At 51.8% G+C, this 17,263-nt stretch overlaps 1 protein-coding gene across 1 annotated transcript in view; it reads left to right on the plus strand.

Moving 5' to 3' along the window:
• SNX27 (sorting nexin family member 27) overlaps positions 1 to 17,263 on the plus strand; it is a 48,160-nt gene that overhangs the window by 16,702 nt on the left and 14,195 nt on the right. The window contains exons 3-5 of the mRNA XM_015416027.1: positions 5,390 to 5,582; positions 7,086 to 7,150; positions 13,203 to 13,307. Of these exons, the coding sequence (XP_015271513.1) occupies positions 5,390 to 5,582; positions 7,086 to 7,150; positions 13,203 to 13,307 (363 nt within the window). The remainder of the gene's footprint in view (positions 1 to 5,389; positions 5,583 to 7,085; positions 7,151 to 13,202; positions 13,308 to 17,263) is intronic.

Genomic DNA, 17,263 nt, shown 5'->3' on the forward strand with positions numbered 1-17,263 from the left:
TAAAATTTCCAGAAATTTTGAAGCTCGGGAAATAAATCAGTTTTTTTCAGGAAAAAATGGAAATTTTCAGAAAAATTGGAAAAAATGCTACATTAGCACTTCTGTTTTCCTTTAAAGGATTCCTTTAAATGCTTTTAAGAAGAAGCGAGGGGGGCCTTTAAGAAGCAGGGGCCCTTTAAGAAGCAGGGGCCCTTTAAGGAAGGGGGCGGAGCCCCACTGTAGCTAGGGCCAGACTGGCAGTGTGGGACCTCCGTCCCATCTAGAGTTGTACAATTTCTGGAAATTTTGAAGCTCGGAAAAAACCCCAGTTTTTTTCAGGAAAAAATGGAAATTTTCAGAAAAATTGAAAAAAATGCTACATTAGCACTTCTGTTTTCCTTTCCAGATTGAAAGTCATTCTGTTACTTTAGGAACAGAAAATTTGACTATGGAGATTTTTACTTGGCATGAAATTATCACAACTAGCCTATTAAAAACATAGTGTATCCAAACAATGATTACAAACAGAATACCCACCCACATGCAAAAACAAAACTGAAACCTTTTTCTTTTCTTGTGACAGTAGCACCTCCTAAAGGAAGAAATGCATCTTGTTCTTGCATTGGAGAGTTCAGTTTGTAACCTAGGACTTGCTTGTCCTCAGTGCACAGAAATTAGATCAATCTGATACCATGCATATTTTTTAGAAATGATTTGGAAAATATCTGAACACCTTGTCTTAAAATATTTTAATTATCATGTTAAAATAAAACGTTCCATAATTATTCCCCCCCCCCTTTTCTCTTCTTTTTTCAATTTTTCCATTTTTTTAAAAACAAAAAACAAAAAAGGCTTCAGGGAAAAAATGGGGGAGGGAACAGTCCCCCCCCATTTTTCCAGGGTTTTTTTCCGGGCCTTCACATCTCTAGTCCCGTCTCAGTCCTCAGGCCGAAGTCTTCCCCAGCCGTCCTTCTGGAGACCCTTGGGTCGCAGATGCTGGGGACGGAGCCTGCCGCTGACCTGTGGCCCTTCTCTGTTTTTCTCCGGTGGGGAGAATGTAGGGACGCCAACTCCATGTTGGAGGACGGAGACTGTGGAGGTGAGGGTTTGTGGAGGGGAGAGACTTCAGTGGAGTATAATGCCATAGAGTCCACCTTCCCAACCAGCCGTTTTCTCCAGGGGAACTGTAGGACAAGGGACCAGTGAACGTGATTTATGATTGTGATTTAGGGTTGCCAAGTCCATCTTCCACCCCCAGCGGGGGACTTTGGGGGCGTTCCTGGAGGGGGCGTGGCATGCCCAACGTGATGACGTCATGTTGGGGACGTCTGCCGCCCCCCACCCACTCGCCCGTGCGCCAGACCTCAAGAAACGGACGTTCCCTGCACTTAAAGGAGCCGGCGTTTCCCCTTTAAGAGCAGCCGCGTTTCCCTTTTAAGAGCACAAAGCTGGCATTTCCCTGCAAGCTTGCAGAGATCGGGCTTGGGAGGAAACACGGGTTCCACACAATTATAGGGAGAGAGATGGGTGGATGTGGGTGTTGGGGGCGGGGCTTCCCCCCACCAAAAAAAGGGGGGCCCCCGGGCAAACCGGGGGGGGGGGTTTGGCAACCCTATTGTGATTTCTGGCATTTCTCTTGACATGTATAATGCCAGCTGTTATTCCGTTTTACGAAGAGTTTGATTTTTAGTATTTAGCCCAAGCAGAAGAGACTGCGAATAGAAGTAATTAGAGCAGGGCTGTCAAACATGCGGCCCGGGGGTCATATCAGGCCCCCAGAGGGCTCCTGTCAGGCCCACAGTGGAACCCGGCTGTCTTCTGCTTCTTCTTCCAGTTCTGCCGCTGCTGCGTCATCGTAGCTTTGCAACTTACAGATACACACCTGAACAGCACACTCAAGATTGCAACAGCACAGACATTTTGGTGCAGTGATTCAGAGCAAGAGGTGTCAGTTCTCAGACTCTGTTAAATAATCAAAATATTGCAAGAGTGCTCATGTTTTAAGCATGTTTTTTTTTTTTTAAACCTTTGTGTTTGTGTCCTTTATAAAGTTTATATCTCCCCTACCTGGAATTACATGGAGCTGTGGTGGCTCAAGTGATTAAGGCGCTGAACTGCAGGCTGTGGAAGGTCGGTAGTTCAGCAGTTCAGGACCCGAGTTGCTACATGACGGAGTGAGCTCCCGTCTCTAGTTCCAGCTCCTGCCAACCTAGCAGTTCGAAAGCAAGAAATTGCAAGTAGATAAATAGGTACCCCTTCGGTGGGAAGGTCACAGCATTCCGTGCGCCTTGGTGTTTAGTCATGCCGGCCACATGACCACGAAAACGTCTTCAGACAGCGCTGGCTCTTCAGCTTTGAAACGGAGATGAGCACCGCAACCCTAAAGTTGGACTCGACTGGCTTTCGAGCAAGGGAACCGTAACCTTTTTTACCTGGAATTATCTTTTAGATAGATTCAGAACATGATGGAATGACGTGTACGTCTTGAAATTACAAGTTCCTCAGCTGAAGGGCACTTGAGAAGAGAAGTTCGTGTTTTCAAAACAAACAGCTTTCTGTGTAGAATAGAACATCTGGCCCCACTAAGTCTGCCAAGAGCTAAGTTCCATGCGCCTTATCAGGAAACCCCACTAGTTCCAGGCTGAAGCAAATAAGCCAGGAATGAGGCCAAAAGAAGGCCTCCTTGCTCCCTAAAGCCCCCCTATCATCCGTGACCAGATAAGAAAACGTGAAGGCTTGTAATTCTGATCCAGGGAGGCGCTTGCCAATAGAGGAGAGCCAGCTCAAATGGTGCTCTGATGATGATACCTGTTGCACACCAATTGAGGGTTTCTCTTTGCGTAAACTGTCATGATGTCATTCGGGGTATAAGACCTACTGCCCTTCCTGGCTGGGGCAGAATGCAGCTTGGCGTTACTGGGTGCTGAGGTATCCAGTCCTGTATTTTCCTGATTATTGCAATAAACAGATGTTTTATCCACTCCCCGGACCCCAGCCGTGCGTTCCTTCTTCGGCCCCGGGAGCACACAGGGCACAGATCGGTGCATCAGTACCGATCCCTTTCATCTGGAGGTCGGTTGTAACTCTAAGGAGATCTCCAGGGCCCCGCCTGGATGCTGACAAACCTCGGAGGATATCAGATGTTTAAAACACCGGCACCCTCAATTGCATCATCAGCTCAAGAAGTTACATTTCTAGGCTCAGGCCCTGTGCGGGGCTTAAAAGCCTTTTGAAACGTTCCTGAGGCATAATAATAATAATAATAATAATAATAATAATAATAATAATACCTTTCGCTTTATTGATCTTCATCCTGCAGAGCTGCTGGCTCTGAGCGATTTACAGTTACACAAGTTTTCACAAGGGACTAACAATGTTTCATAGGGTAAGGGAGGACAACATATAATTCTTTAAATCGCACCCTTTTGCCCGACGGGGATTTTGTTTAGCTGTAAGCTTCAGGCGTGTTCCGGACGGCATTCACTTTTTCGGCTTGGCTAGATGACGTCAGTTCTTCCAGGACTGCTTTTTTGAGTCGTAGCGCCGCACTGCCACCGCCTGGCCGGATTGGCTCATCACAGGCTTCTTAATGCCGAAGAGGTCTTTTTTCCAGGCTTCCAAGCTTACAAGCTGGACCTTCCGTTCGCCGGCTAACACCTCCCCCACAGGGGTTTAGTGTGCCCACCCTCTCTAAGGAGTGGTACCCATTTTATCTACTCGCCGAAGCTTTCGAACCGCTGGGTGGACGGTGAGCTGGGGACAAGGCTGGTAGCTCACACCAGCGCGGGCTAGAACTGACAGCAGCTCTGTTCAGCTCAGATGTATTAACCAGAGGATAAATCCTCTGCGCCACGGCTCCCCTAATAAAGCTTTAATAGCCGGTTGTACGATCTGGGATTTTCCTTGGCCTTCCAAGAGGAGAACACGATGCTCCCTCTAAGCTGTGGAGTCTCATGGGCAAAAATGCTACTTTGTGAGCTGCTGGCATTAAAGTTGTGAGCCAGCCATTTGGCTCCTGCAGAAATTAGTTTGCTCTGGAGCCCTCCTCCCTGAGCTAAGACAAAAATGTGTGAGCCGGAGGCTAAAAAACCGAGCTAGCTCACACTAACTCAGCTTAGAGGGAACACTGGAGGAGAAGTGTCTTGCGTGCAGCAGGGTTTCCTCTAAACTCAGTTAGTGTGAGCCAGCTCACAGTTTTCTAGCCTCCGGCTCACACATTCTAGTCTTAGTTCAGGAAGGAGCTCACAACTTGAATGCCAGTAGCTCAGAAAGTAGTATTTTTGCTCACAAGACTCCACAGCTTAGAGGGAACATTGGTGTGCAGTGGTAGATAAAAGTTTTGCGAAAGGGTTTTGCCCCAGTCCCAACTACATTGACGGGGGCGCAGTGTTCCCTCTAAGCTGAGTGAGTGTGAGCTAGCGCACAGGTTTTTAGCCTCTGGGTCACACATTTTTCTCTTAGCTCAGGAAGGAGTGCTCCAGAGCAAAGTAGTTTATGCCATCGCCAAATCGCTCGCTCACAACTTTAATGCCAGGAGCTCACAAAGTAGAATTTTTGCTCACAAGACTCCACAGCTTAGAGGGAGCATTGAAGGGAGGGCGGTAGTTTCTGACAGCGGAGGCATTGCTGCAGATATTGTAGAATGTTATGTTTGGATGCAGGAAAGCCAGGTTCATTCACCTGCTCAGCCACAAAGCTCACGTAATGCCTCTTTTGAACAAGCCGTACGCTTTCCCACACGCCAAATAATGCCCTTTCAATTGACTTTTAATGCATTTCAGTGATTGTCTGCAAGTGGGATTTGCCATTTCAGAAAGTAACAATCTGTTGCAAGGTACACCGAAAGTGGATTGAAAGTGGGTTATTTAGCATGTGCGAAAGCACCCACTGTCTCTCAGCCTGGCCTACCTTGCAGGGTGACCATGATGAGCCACAAACGGTCAGACAGATTGTGCAGTGAAAAATGGCCTGTGTAACGATGAAGCTTGTTTCTAAAATCTTGAAACGGTTGCGCTAAAATTCTTCCAGAGTCCAACCCAGTTTGGTGTAGTGGTTAAGTGTGCGGACTCTATAATCTGGGAGAACCAGGTTTGATTCCCCACTCCTCCACTTGCACCTGCTGGATGACCTTGGGCAGGCCATAGTTCTGATAAGAGCTGTTCTCTCAAGGACAGTTCTGGAAAGAGCTCTCTCAGCCCCGCCTACCTCCCAGGGTGTCTGTTGTGGGGAGGGGAAGGGAAAGGAGTGTGTCAGCCGCTCTGAGACTCCGAGTGAAGGGCGGGGTATAAATCCAGTCTCCTCCTTTTTGGAAAGCCCCCCCAAATCTGGGTCTAGCCCAATGGCAGAATGCCTTAACAGTGCTTTGTTTTTTTTCTTTCCCTTTTATGTCCTCCCCCCCCACCCCATTTAGGTTTATAATGTTTACATGGCGGGCCGGCAGCTGTGTTCAAAGCGGTATCGGGAATTCGCCATCCTGCACCAGAACCTGAAGCGAGAGTTCGCCAACTTCACTTTCCCACGCCTGCCGGGCAAATGGCCCTTCTCGCTATCGGAGCAGCAGTTGGACGCCAGGCGGCGGGGGCTGGAGGAATACCTAGAAAAGGGTACGCGGCTTGCCTTTTTTGGCCCAAGGGCCTGGGTTGGCGGAAAGCTCCACGTGACCTGTTGCTGTCCACTGGCTGGCATGCTGAGCTGCAGCATTCTTCTGGCCCCCGTTGCCCTCGCTTCGTTGGAAGCCAAGAGTGGGGAGGGAATGAGCCTTGAATGGAAGCCTGCATTCCTAGCGTCCTAGAATGGGAAGGCACCTTATGGGAAACCTGTGCCCCGCCCTCTGGTTGGTGCGGGAAGCCTGTGTCCCAACCCCTGTTTTGGTGCGGGAAGGCTGCGTCCCGCCCCCTGGTTTGGTGCGGAAAGGCTGTGTCCCGCCCCCTGGTTTGGTGTGGGAAGGCTGTGTCTCGCCCCCTAGTTGGTGCGGAAGGCTGTGTCCCGCCCCCTGGTTGGTGTGGAAGGCTGTGTCCCGCCCCCTGGTTTGGTGTGGGAAGGCTGTGTCTCGCCCCCTAGTTGGTGCGGAAGGCTGTGTCCCGCCCCCTGGTTGGTGTGGAAGGCTGTGTCCCGCCCCCTGGTTGGTGTGGAAGGCTGTGTCCCGCCCCCTGGTTTGGTGCGGGAAGGCTGTGTCCCGCCCCCTGGTTTGGTGCGGGAAGGCTGTGTCCCGCCCCCTGGTTGGAGTGGGAAGCCTGTGTCCCGCCCCTTGGTTGGAGTGGGAAGCCTGTGTCCCACCAGGGGTCGTTTCGTAGAAAAAGAGCTAGGGGAACTCATTAGCATAACTCATTAGCATATGCCACATCCCCTGACATCATAAGACCCTGCAGTGGACCTGCAAGGCCGGCAGGAGTGCGAGGAAGCCCCGCCAAGGCCCTCCCTGGCCCCAGGCAGGCAGGGGTGGGGAGAGGCAGGGAGGAAGCAACTTACCCTCCCTCTTCTCCTGCCTCCTCCTGGCTGAATGAGGGCAGGAAGCGGGGCGGCCGGAAGCAGGGGGCGGGGCTTCATCATGTGCCCCGCCCCCTGACCTCACCCGGGGGAACGGCGATCCCCCGCAATCCCCCCCGAATCGACTTCTGTGTCCCGCCCCCCTGGTTGGTGCTGTAAGTTGAAAGCAGGAGCATTCTTAGCAGACAACTTTCTGGTCTCTGCTTAAAGACCTCCTGTTAGGGCAAGCCCATTATTAATTGTCCTTTTCTGCCCCACTCCTAAAGGCTTCTGGTTATGTACGGCTTAACACGTAGTGGTAGTGAGGCTGACCAGTACCTTGGTCAGAAAGACTGGGCAGCGTGTGCATTGGGGGGCGGGGCGGACAGGGCAGCGTCACATCGGCACGGTGCACGAAACGTTCCAGGCTGGTGCTCTGGGTGGGTCCTAAGAGTCTACAGCTCGGAAGGTGGGACGAAACCCCCCCCCCCCCCCCCTTCTCCCCCCCCCCGGGGACCAGGCTCTGCAAGGTCCTGCTTGAGTAGTTCAGGAGCCAGCAGCGATCTCCCTTCCTGCCCCTCCCCCTCTCCCCGCATCCAGCACAGCCACTGACCGTGGCCCCGTTGTACTTGGTCCCGCAGTGTGTTCCATCCGAGTCATCGGGGAGAGCGACGTCATGCAGGAGTTCTTGTCAGAATCCGATGAGGTAAGCGCCCCCCACCCCCGGGGGTGGGGTGGGGGTCACACACGTGCCGGATGGCAGGCTTCGGCCCAGGAGGTTGTGGTTTCGATCGTCTCCCGTTAAAGACCCAAAGCCAGCAGGTCCGGGAAACGTCTCGGCCTCGGCTGAGCGGGGATTGTCTCTGCAGCACTGCGTCTGGCCGGGATCCGCCAGGACTGCTCCGACGCAGCTGTCAGAGGCTCGGCAGAGACCGTCCTCTTGCGCCTCGAGAGCTTGTCTGTAAAACGGCGCTGCCTCCTGTCTCTCTCCTGGCGTGGGTCCAGCCGTCCTTGCGTGGAAGAGAAGAGAAGGAGAAGGGGAAGAGATTGGATTTACGCCCCCGCCCTTCACTACCCAAAGGTGTCTCAGAGCGGCTTACAAACTCCTTCCCCTTCCCCTCCTCACAACAGACACCCCGTGAGGTAAAAGAAGAAGAGGAGGTTGGATTCATACCCCGCCCTTCGCTACCCAAAGGTGTCTCAGAGCGGCTTACAAACTCCTTTCCCTTCCCCTCCCCACAACAGACACCATCAGTGTTCCCTCTAAGCTGAGTGTGAGCCAGCTCACAGTTCGTTACCCTCCGGCTCACACATTTTTGTCTTTGCTCAGGAAGGAGGGCTCCAGAGCAAACTAATTTATGCAGTAGCCAAATCGCTTGCTCACAACTTTAATGCCGGTAGCTCACAGAGTAGAATTTTTGCTCACAGGATTCCACAGCGTAGAGGGAGCATTAGACACCCTGTGAGGTAGGTGGGGCTGAGAGAGCTCTCTCTTTCTCTCAAGAACGGCTCTTGAGAGGACAGCTCCGTGAGAACTGTGACTGACCCAAGGTCACCCAGCTGGCTTCATGTGGAGGAATGGGGAATCAAACACAGTTCGCCCAGATTAGTGTCCATGCTCCTAACCGCTACACCAAACTCGGAGGTGTTGGGCTCTCCTTCTTTGGAGCTCTTTTCCAAGAACAGTTCTTATCAGAACTAAGGCTTGCCCAAGGTCATCCAGCCAGGTGCAAGTGGAGGAGTGGGGAATCAAACCCGGTTCTCCCAGATTAGAGTCCGCGCACTGAACCACCACACCAGACTGAAGCTTCCCTGCCTTCCTCTTGGCGACTGCAGCCCCTTCAGCTCCCGGAACGAGTGTTCCGGGGTCGTGGGAACAGCGGGAGGGTTGATAGGCTGAAATGAAGATGGACAAGAGGATGGAGTTCTGCACTTGGGGAAGAGGGAGGAGGAGCAGTTTCATCCCCGTGCCTTTCTGCACCCTCGATAGGGCTGCCAACCTCCAGGTGGGGCCTGGAGACCCCCCAGTATTAGACTTGCTCTCCCCAGTATTGGACTTGCTCTCCAGCTGGTAGGGCTCAGTCTCCCTGGCCAAAATGGCTGCTTTGGAGGGTGGACTCTGTGGCATTGTATCCTGCTGAGGTCCTTCCCCTCCTCAAACCCTAGGCTCCATCCCTCTAATCTCCAGGTAGTTTCCAACCAAGAGCTGGCACCGACACTCCCTCTCAGCTGTGGAGTCTTGTGAGCAAAAATCCTACTTCCGATGCAGTGGGATTCCATCCTTGGCCAGTCCTTCCTTGCATAGGTGACCTTGAGAGCCAGTTTGGTGTAGTGGTTAAGAGCGCGGACTCTAATCTGAGAAGAAGAAGAAGAGCCTGGATTCATACCCCGCCCTTCACTACCCAAAGGAGTCTCAGAGCGGCTTACAAACTCCTTTCCCTCCCCCTCCCCACAACAGACACGCTGTGAGGTAGGCGGGGCTGAGAGAGCTCTTGACAGAAATGGCTCTTTTTCAAGAACAGCTCTGAGAGAACTACGGCTTGCCCAAGGTCATCCAGCCAGGTGCAAGTGGAGGAGTGGGGAATCAAACCCGGTTCTCCCAGATTAGAGTCCGCGCACTTAACCACGACACCAAACTGGGTTTCGTTCCCCACTCCTCCACATGCAGCTGCTGCTGTGACCTTGGGTCATTTACAAGTTCTTTCAGAGCTCTCAAGGACAGTCCTTGAGAGAGCTCTCTCAGCCCCGCCTGCCTCACAGGCAATGCTTCCTCTCAGCTGTGGAGTCCTGTGAGCAAAAATTCTACCTTGTGAGCTGCTGGCATAAAAGTTGTGAGTGAGCCATTTGGCTGCTGCATAAATGAGTTTGCTCTGGAGCCATCCTTCTTGAGCTAAGACAAAAATGTGTGAGCCGGAGGCTAAAGAACTGTGAGCTAGCTCACACTAACTCAGCTTAGAGGGAACACTGCTTGTGAGCCACTGGCATTAAAGTTGTGAGCAGGCGATTTGGCTACTGCGTAGTTTAGTTTGCTCTGGAGCCCTCCTTCCTGAGCCGAGACAAAAATGTGTGAGCTAGCGGCTAAGAAACTGGGAGCTAGCTCACACTAACGCAGCTTAGAGGGAGCGCCCTGACCCTAGACCACCACCACCCTTCAACCCAGACAGCAGGAACTACAATTTTGAGAATGATCTTTCTGGGTTTTGGAAGGGGGCGCTGTAGGAGCAGAGAGGAATTCGGGAAAGCTCTTGCGTTCTGTGCACAGAGCAATAGGAGAAGACGGCCCCAGTCCTCACCACTTTACCGGCTTCCATTTCGGTTTTGTTTTATTGCCGTTTCGTAGGTGCCATGACAACCGTCTCGAGGGGGAGGGGCCCTTTGTCAGCAGCACCAAAGTGGGACTGAAAAGGTTTCAAAGCCCCGTAAACAGCACTGGCTGTGAAAGAACCGAGGGCCTCGTTCACGCCTCCTCTTTCCGAGTGCAGAGGCCCAAGAACTGTTTAAAATTCCAGGGCGTGCCGAAGTCACGGTGCAGAGTGACTTCTGGCTTCTGAGCGACCCCCAACGGAGCTGGCGGGCAGGGGGTCCAGAACCTCTAGAGCCCGTTTGGTGTCGTGGTTAGGAGCGCGGACACTAATCTGGGAGAACCGGGTTTGATTCCCCACTCCTCCACTTGCAGCTGCTGGTGTGGCCTTGGGCAAGCCGTAGTTCTGATAAGAGCTGCTCTTGAAAAAAGAGCAGTTTCTGTCAGAGCTCTTTCAGCCCCGCCTACCTCACAGCCTGCAGTGTTCCCTCTAAGCTGAGTTAGTGTGAGCTAGCTCACAGTTTTTTAGCCTCCGGCTCACACATTTTTGTCTTAGTTCAGGAAGGAGGGCTCCACAGCAAACTAATTTATGCAGTAGCCAAACAGCTCGCTCACAACTTTCATGCCAGTAGCTCACAAATAGGAATTTTTGCTCACAGGATTCCCTATCTTAGAGGGAGCATTGCTCACAGGGTGTCTGTTGTTGGGAGGCAGAGGGAAAAGGAGTTTGCAAGCCGCTCTGAGACTCCTTTGGGTAGTGAAGGGCGGGGCATAAATCCAATCTCTTCTTCTAGATCAAAGTGACAGAATGACCTGAATTTCGGAGTATCCCTTGTTAAGTATGCTGGTGGGACCTTGGGTCAGTCACAAGTTCTCTCAAGGGCAGTTCTCTCAGAGCTCTCTCAGCCCCACCTACCTCACAGGGTGTCTGTTGTGGGGAGGGGAAGGGAAAGGAGTTTGCAAGCCGCTCTGAGACTCCTTTGGGTAGTGAAGGGCGGGGCATAAATCCAATCTCCTCTTCTTCTTCTCTTCGCACAACCTGGAGTTGGTTTGTGGACTTCGCTGCCACGGGATAGAGATGGCTTACGCCAAGGGTCCGCAGCCCCCTTTTTGAGCCCTTGGACACCTTTGGAATTCTGACGTTGGGTGGTGGGCACAACTACAAAATGGCTGCAGCAGGAGGCGGAGCCACTTACAAAATGGCTGCAGTGGGAAGTGGAGCCACACCTAGGAAGCCCAAGTGCAGAAGAGGAGTGATATTAAAAATACACTTGGGAAGAGGAGCCAGTGGGAATAAAACCAGCTTTCTCAAAACACTTGGCCGGTGCCAGGAGAGGTGTTGGTGGGCCCTGCGACGCCCCCGGGCACCGTGTTGGGGATCCCTTGCTTACGCAACCGTAAAGGGGATTACTCGTTACTTAAAACATTTATGTGCCCCTTTGCCACCCACGTGGAAAACTCAAGTGGTTAAGACACTGAACTGCAGGCTGTGGAAGGTCAGTAGTTCAGCAGTTCGAGACCCGGGTGCCGCATGACGGAGTGAGCTCCCGTCTCTAGTTCCAGCTCCTGCCAACCTAGCAGTTCGAAAGCAAGAAATTACAAGTAGATAAATAGGTACCACTTCGGTGGGAAGGGAACAGCGTTCCGTGCGCCTTGGTGTTTAGTCATGCCGGCCACATGACCACGGAAACGTCTTCGGACAGCGCTGGCTCTTCGGCTTTGAAATGGAGACGAGCACCGCAACCCTAGAGTCGGACTCGACTGGCTTTCGAGCAAGGGAACCTTTACCTTTACCTTGCCACCCACGTAGGGTCCCCAAGGCAAAAAATAAATAAAAATCAAGGCATTAAAACTTTTAAAATTAAAATAGCATTTACATAAATATTTAACTATACAGTAAGAATGTAAAGCTACAGTAAGAGCTGCGGTGGCTCAAGTGGTAAAGACGCTGAACTGCAGGCTGTGGAAGGTTGGTAGTTCAGCAGTTCGAGACCGGGTGCCGCCTGACGGAGTGAGCTCCCGTCTCTAGTTCCAGCTCCTACCAACCTAGCAGTTCGAAAGCAAGAAATTGCAAGTAGATAAAGAGGGACCACTTCGGTGGGAAGGGAACAGTGTTCCGTGCACCTTGGTGTGTAGTCATGCCGGCCACATGACTACGGAAATGTCTTCGGACAGAGCTGGCTCTTCGGCTTAGAGTCGGACTCGACTGGCTTTCGAGCAAGGGAACCTTTACCTTTAAGAATGTAAAGAAGTGCAACAAGCACAACCAGGGAGGAGAGCCAATAAGAATGTACTGGGGGTGTGCCAAATGAAGCAGAAAGGTCTCCACCTGCTGGGAGAAGATAATGACAGAGGGAGAATGATGAATTTCCTGGGCAAGGGGTTTCCCTCCCCCCAAAAATGTTTTGTTGCCCTTTCTTGGGTTGCCACCCATCTAGCCTCAGATGAGTAGTGGACGCGGACTCTGATCTGGGAGAACCGGGTTTGATTCCCCCACTCCTCCACTTGCACCTGGCTGGATGACCTTGGGCAAGCCGTAGTTCTGATAAGAGCTGTCCTTGAAAAAGAGCAGTTTCTGTCAGAGCTCTCTCAGCCCCGCCTACCTCACAGGGTGTCTGTTGTGGGGTGGGGAAGGGAAAGGGGTTTGGAAGCCGCTCTGAGACACCTTTGGGTAGTGAAGGGCGGGGCATAAATCCAATCTCTTCTTCTCTTCTCTCTTCTAGTCCAGCATCCCGTCACACACAGTGGCCGGCTAGTTTTCCTGGAGGGCCAATAGCAGGGCAGAGAGGCCAAGGCTTTGATAAGAACATAAGAAGAGCCCTGCTGGATCAGACCAATAGTCCATCTAGTCCAGCATCCTGTCTCACACAGCGGGCAACCAGTTCCTCTGGACGGCCAACAACAGGGCAGGGAGGCTGAGGCCATTCATAAGAATGTCAGAAGACCCCAGCTGGATCAGACCGGGGAGGGTCCCTCTAGTCCAGCCTCCAACCAGTTCCTCTGGAGGGCCAACCACAGGGCAGAGAGGCCCAGGCCTTCCCCCGATGTTGCCTCCTGTACTGGGATTCAGGGACTGACTGCCTCCAAATGTGGAGGTTCTCCTCATTCACCTATGGCTAGTAGCCATTGAGAGACTTATCCTCCATTTTAAAGCTGTCTATGCCTGTGGCCATCACTACAACCTCTGGCAGTGAATCCCACATTTCTAATCACTCTCTGTGTGAAGTCATATTTCCTTTTGTCCCATCCGAACCTCCTGCCTACCTATTTCACGGCACCTGGTGAGCAATTAATGACTTTTGAAAAGTTTCCCTTCCCTTTCCTGGCATAGTGACACCACAAAACGATTGAAGGGCCAGCTTTGTGTGCTGTGGGTCAATCGGACCCTTAATCTAATGAAAAGATAATCTTTTTCTTTAAAAAAATCCCTGGCCTTTTTCTGCTTCTTGCCTTCCAGAATTACAACGGAGTGTCAGACGTGGAACTCCGAGTGGCGCTACCAGACATCACGACGGTGACCGTCCGAGTCAAGAAGAATAGCACCACGGACCAGGTATACCAGGTAAGGACAAGGTTCCCCAGAGATGTGATAGAAATATACGTGGCGGGGCACCCTACCGAATCAGACCCTTGGTCCATCAAGGTCAGTATTGTCTATTCACACCAGCGGCAGATCTCTGGGGCAGGTGTCCCCAACCTGGTGCCCACGAGCCCCCTGTGGCCTGCCAACACCTTTCCTGGTGCTTGCCGAGCCGGGGGGGGGGCAGGTGGGTCTTTTGCCCAGCCAGGCTTCTGATTGGCCACTGGAGATTTGATTGGCTGTGCAGGTTTTTTTTAAAAAAACGTTGCTCGGCATCAGCTGCTACCGCCGCACGAGGCTGTTTGCTGTGGCAGCCATTTTGTGATTGGCCGCTCCTCCCGTGGTAGCCATTTTGTTCCTGTGCCCACCACACTGTGTCAGAATTCCAAAGTTGCCCACAGGATCGAAAAGATTGGGGATCCCCGCTCCAGGGTTGCAGGCAGAGGGTTTTTTGTTGTTGTTTTTTTGCCGGGGGATTGAATTTGGGGCCTTCTGCACTGAGCCACAGCCTCTCCCTGAGAGAATGAAGGGTATCTTGGAGAACTGTGGCCAGACAGCAGGGTAGAACTTGGCAATTGACGGTTTGTTTGCTTAGCCACTTTTGCCCATGGACTCTCATATCTTTATCTTAGTGGTAGCAGCAACATCGTATAGCTACTGTGGTTTTAGGCACAATTGTACGCCATGGCTTATTATGGCTGCGGTCACACGAAGCATTAGCCACGCTACAGAGACGGAAGATAGGCGGATTTTCTGGGCGCGATCACACCGCAAGATCCAGGAAGCGTAGAGCTCCCGTGGCGAACCCGAGGCTTCCCGCTGAAGATGCAGCGTAAAAAACTAGTAGCTCCGAGGTACTAGCTTCCAGAAACCGCAGGGCAAGGGCGGGCGTCTGATCGCGTTTCTGGTGGTAGTTTGTGGCATCTGGCGCCCGCCCATGTCCTGTCGCAAAAAGCCCCCCCCCCCAAGTCTCCACGGGATGCGCACATGCACCCAACGGCGCATGCACACACTTCGGTTTTTAAAAAACCACAACCCCGTTTGCCACGGCAGCGGCGCCTAGCCATTGCTGCTGTGATCGCGCCACACCGCTTCTTTGCCGCACCGCAGGATTGTCGTGTGATCGGCACCTCCCCCCGAACCACGGGACGTCAGCGGGACATGTGATCCGGCGGCCACGCGTTAGTTTGCTCCGGGGCAAACAGCCACGCTTCCCCCCCCCCCGCATTTTCCGGCCTGTGTGACCGGGACCTATATATCTGGAGTTTTCTAGACGTCCTCCACCATTGACTTGGATATTTAGTGGTTTCCACCATTCTCTTTGATTTGGGGTCAAATTGACCCCATTATCTTTTCAATGAAAAAATGTAAAAGTGGTTGTAGATGCAGAGTGGGCAGCTGGGATGCAAAAGAGACCGGCCCTGCAATCCTATACACAGTTGTTCCAGGTTAAGCCCCATTGATCCCTGTAGGCTTAGCCTGTACGTGTTGGTCGGAAGCAACGGAACAGAGTTTGCATCTAGTGGACCTTTTATGACCAACAGAGTTTTATTCTGGGTATAAGCCAGAATAAATCAACCCTGACTGTTCCCTGGAAGGCCAGATAGTGAAGCTGAAGCTCAAATACTTTGGCCACCCAATGAGAAGGGAGCATTCCCTGGAGAAGACCCTGATGCTGGGAAAGACTGAAGGTCAAAGAAGACGGGGACGGCAAAGGATGAGATGGTTATACAGTGTCATAGATGCAACGAACATGAAGTTGAGCCAACTTCAGAGGACGACGGAAGACCGGAAGGCCTGGCATGATCTGGTCCATGGGGTTGCAAAGAGTCGGACTCGACTGTGCGACTGAACAACAACAACAAGCTTTCCTGTGCATGCACACTTCTTCAGATACACTGGAACAGATTCTTCCTCGGGCTTTACATATCTTCGTAAGATTGATGGCGTTCCATTCCATGCTGCTTAAATTGGCGCCTTTATGTGAGATAAAACATAAAGCATCAGATAATTCGTTATCAGTGTAGTCCACGATCACTATCCCCCCTACTGAAGTGTAGGGAAATTGTCAGTGGTTTTTAGGCTTGTCTGTCTTCTATATATATATAAAAGAAAGTCCCCTCACCGTGAAATCAGCGCCCAGGCCAAACTGCTAGACCTAGAGACACCAAATTTGGGGAGAGCGCTCCCACCATGGCATAGGTCCTCACTAAGAAGGGATTTGTAGAAATCCGACCCCTAAGTGGGTCAAAAGGGGGGAAATGTGCTCCCCCCCTTGATTCCTATGCGGCTGCCAGGCAGCTGTCTCCCTGCACCCCCCACTCTCTGATTGGTCAGCGGCAGAGCTCAGTGTTCTGAGGTAAAAAAACCCACAACAGTTACAGGAGACTGCAGACAGCTCATGACAGTTGAGGAAATCAGGAACAGCCAACAGCCACCTGTGGGGTGTAGTAATGCTGCTGGCCCAGCCTCTCTGATGGCTTCCAACACACTCCCCCCAACTCCTACACCTAACAGGTGGTTGTCTGTCAGGTACAGCAGTGGTTGCAGGGTGCTTAAAGCCCTGAGGGAGCCCACCCCAGCAGTAACACCTTAGTGATCCTGCCGGCCCTGCCTCCACAGTGGCTTCTAATACTCCTCCCCCTCCCCCTCCTACACTGGACAGGCATCTGCCTGTCAGGTGTAGGAGAGGAGGTGGGATGCTTACAGCCACCGGGGAGGTTCGCTCAGCAGGATTGCCTTAGCCCTGCTGCTGGCCCAGCCTCCGCAATGCCTTTAAATACAATCCCCCCCCCCAACACCAGACAGGCTGGGGTCGGTCAGGTGTAGGAGCAGGGCCAGGGTACTTTAATCCATCAGGGATACCGCCCCAGTAGGATCACCTTAGCGATGCTGCTGGCCCAGCCTCTCTGAAGGCTTCCAACACACTCCCCCACCTCCTACACCTAACAGGCGGTTGTCTGTCAGGTGCAGCAGCAGTTGAAGGGTGCTTAAAGCCACAAGGGAGCCCGCCCCAACAGTTGACAGAGAGGTCCTTCAGTAGAGAGGGAAAAAGTACGTATGTCTCACTTCATTTCTTACACTACAATCTTCTCCATTAGAATTCCTGCAACAAATCTTACATTTCAGACTTTACATCATCAGTATTATAACTGGATTTATGGAAGTTAAATACCGTAGCGAAACACGGGTATCAGGCTAGTTTTTAATAAGAGTGCTAGGGCTCTGTCACTGGGAGCTGACAGCTGGTGAATCCAAGAGGAAGCCTGACTTGATTGTGCCGCGGTGGGGAACAGGCCATCTTGATTTCTGGGCCTGTCTGGATTTGCGGCACATGAAAAATCACCCGGGTCCAGAGGCAGGGTGGCCCACTTCCTACGCATTCTGTGAATCAAAGAATCATAGAGTGGGAAGGGACCTCCAAGGTCATCTAGTCCAACCCCCTGCACCAGGCAGGAAATCCACAAATACCTTCCCCCCCCCCACACACCCCCAGTGACCCCTGTTCCACGCCCAGAAGATGACAAAAAGACCTCCAGGATCCCTGGGCCAAACGGGCCTGGAGAATAATGGCTTCCTTTTTTTAAATCATTTTTATTTATAAGTTAAAACATTAACAAGAAAATAAACATATACAAAATGGAATATGCTTTAGAGTCTTTTTTTTTTTGCTCTTTCTCTAACCATTCATACACTCCCGACCACCGTTTTTCAAATACACTCTCATCCTTCCCACATAATGTTACATTCAGTTTATCAATTTCTGCTACTTCTAATAGTTTATATATTAATTCGTGTCTATGAGGTATTGTGTCCGATTTCCAATATTTGGCCCAAAGGATCCTTGCTGCCGTCAAAATATATATCACCACATAAGTTGTATTCCACATAAGTTGTATTGAAATGGCTTCCTGACCCCAACGTGGCGATCGGCATTC

Source organism: Gekko japonicus, unplaced genomic scaffold (assembly GCF_001447785.1).
Source record: "Gekko japonicus isolate JY-2015 unplaced genomic scaffold, Gekko_japonicus_V1.1 scaffold226, whole genome shotgun sequence".
Lineage (NCBI taxonomy): Eukaryota > Metazoa > Chordata > Lepidosauria > Squamata > Gekkonidae > Gekko > Gekko japonicus.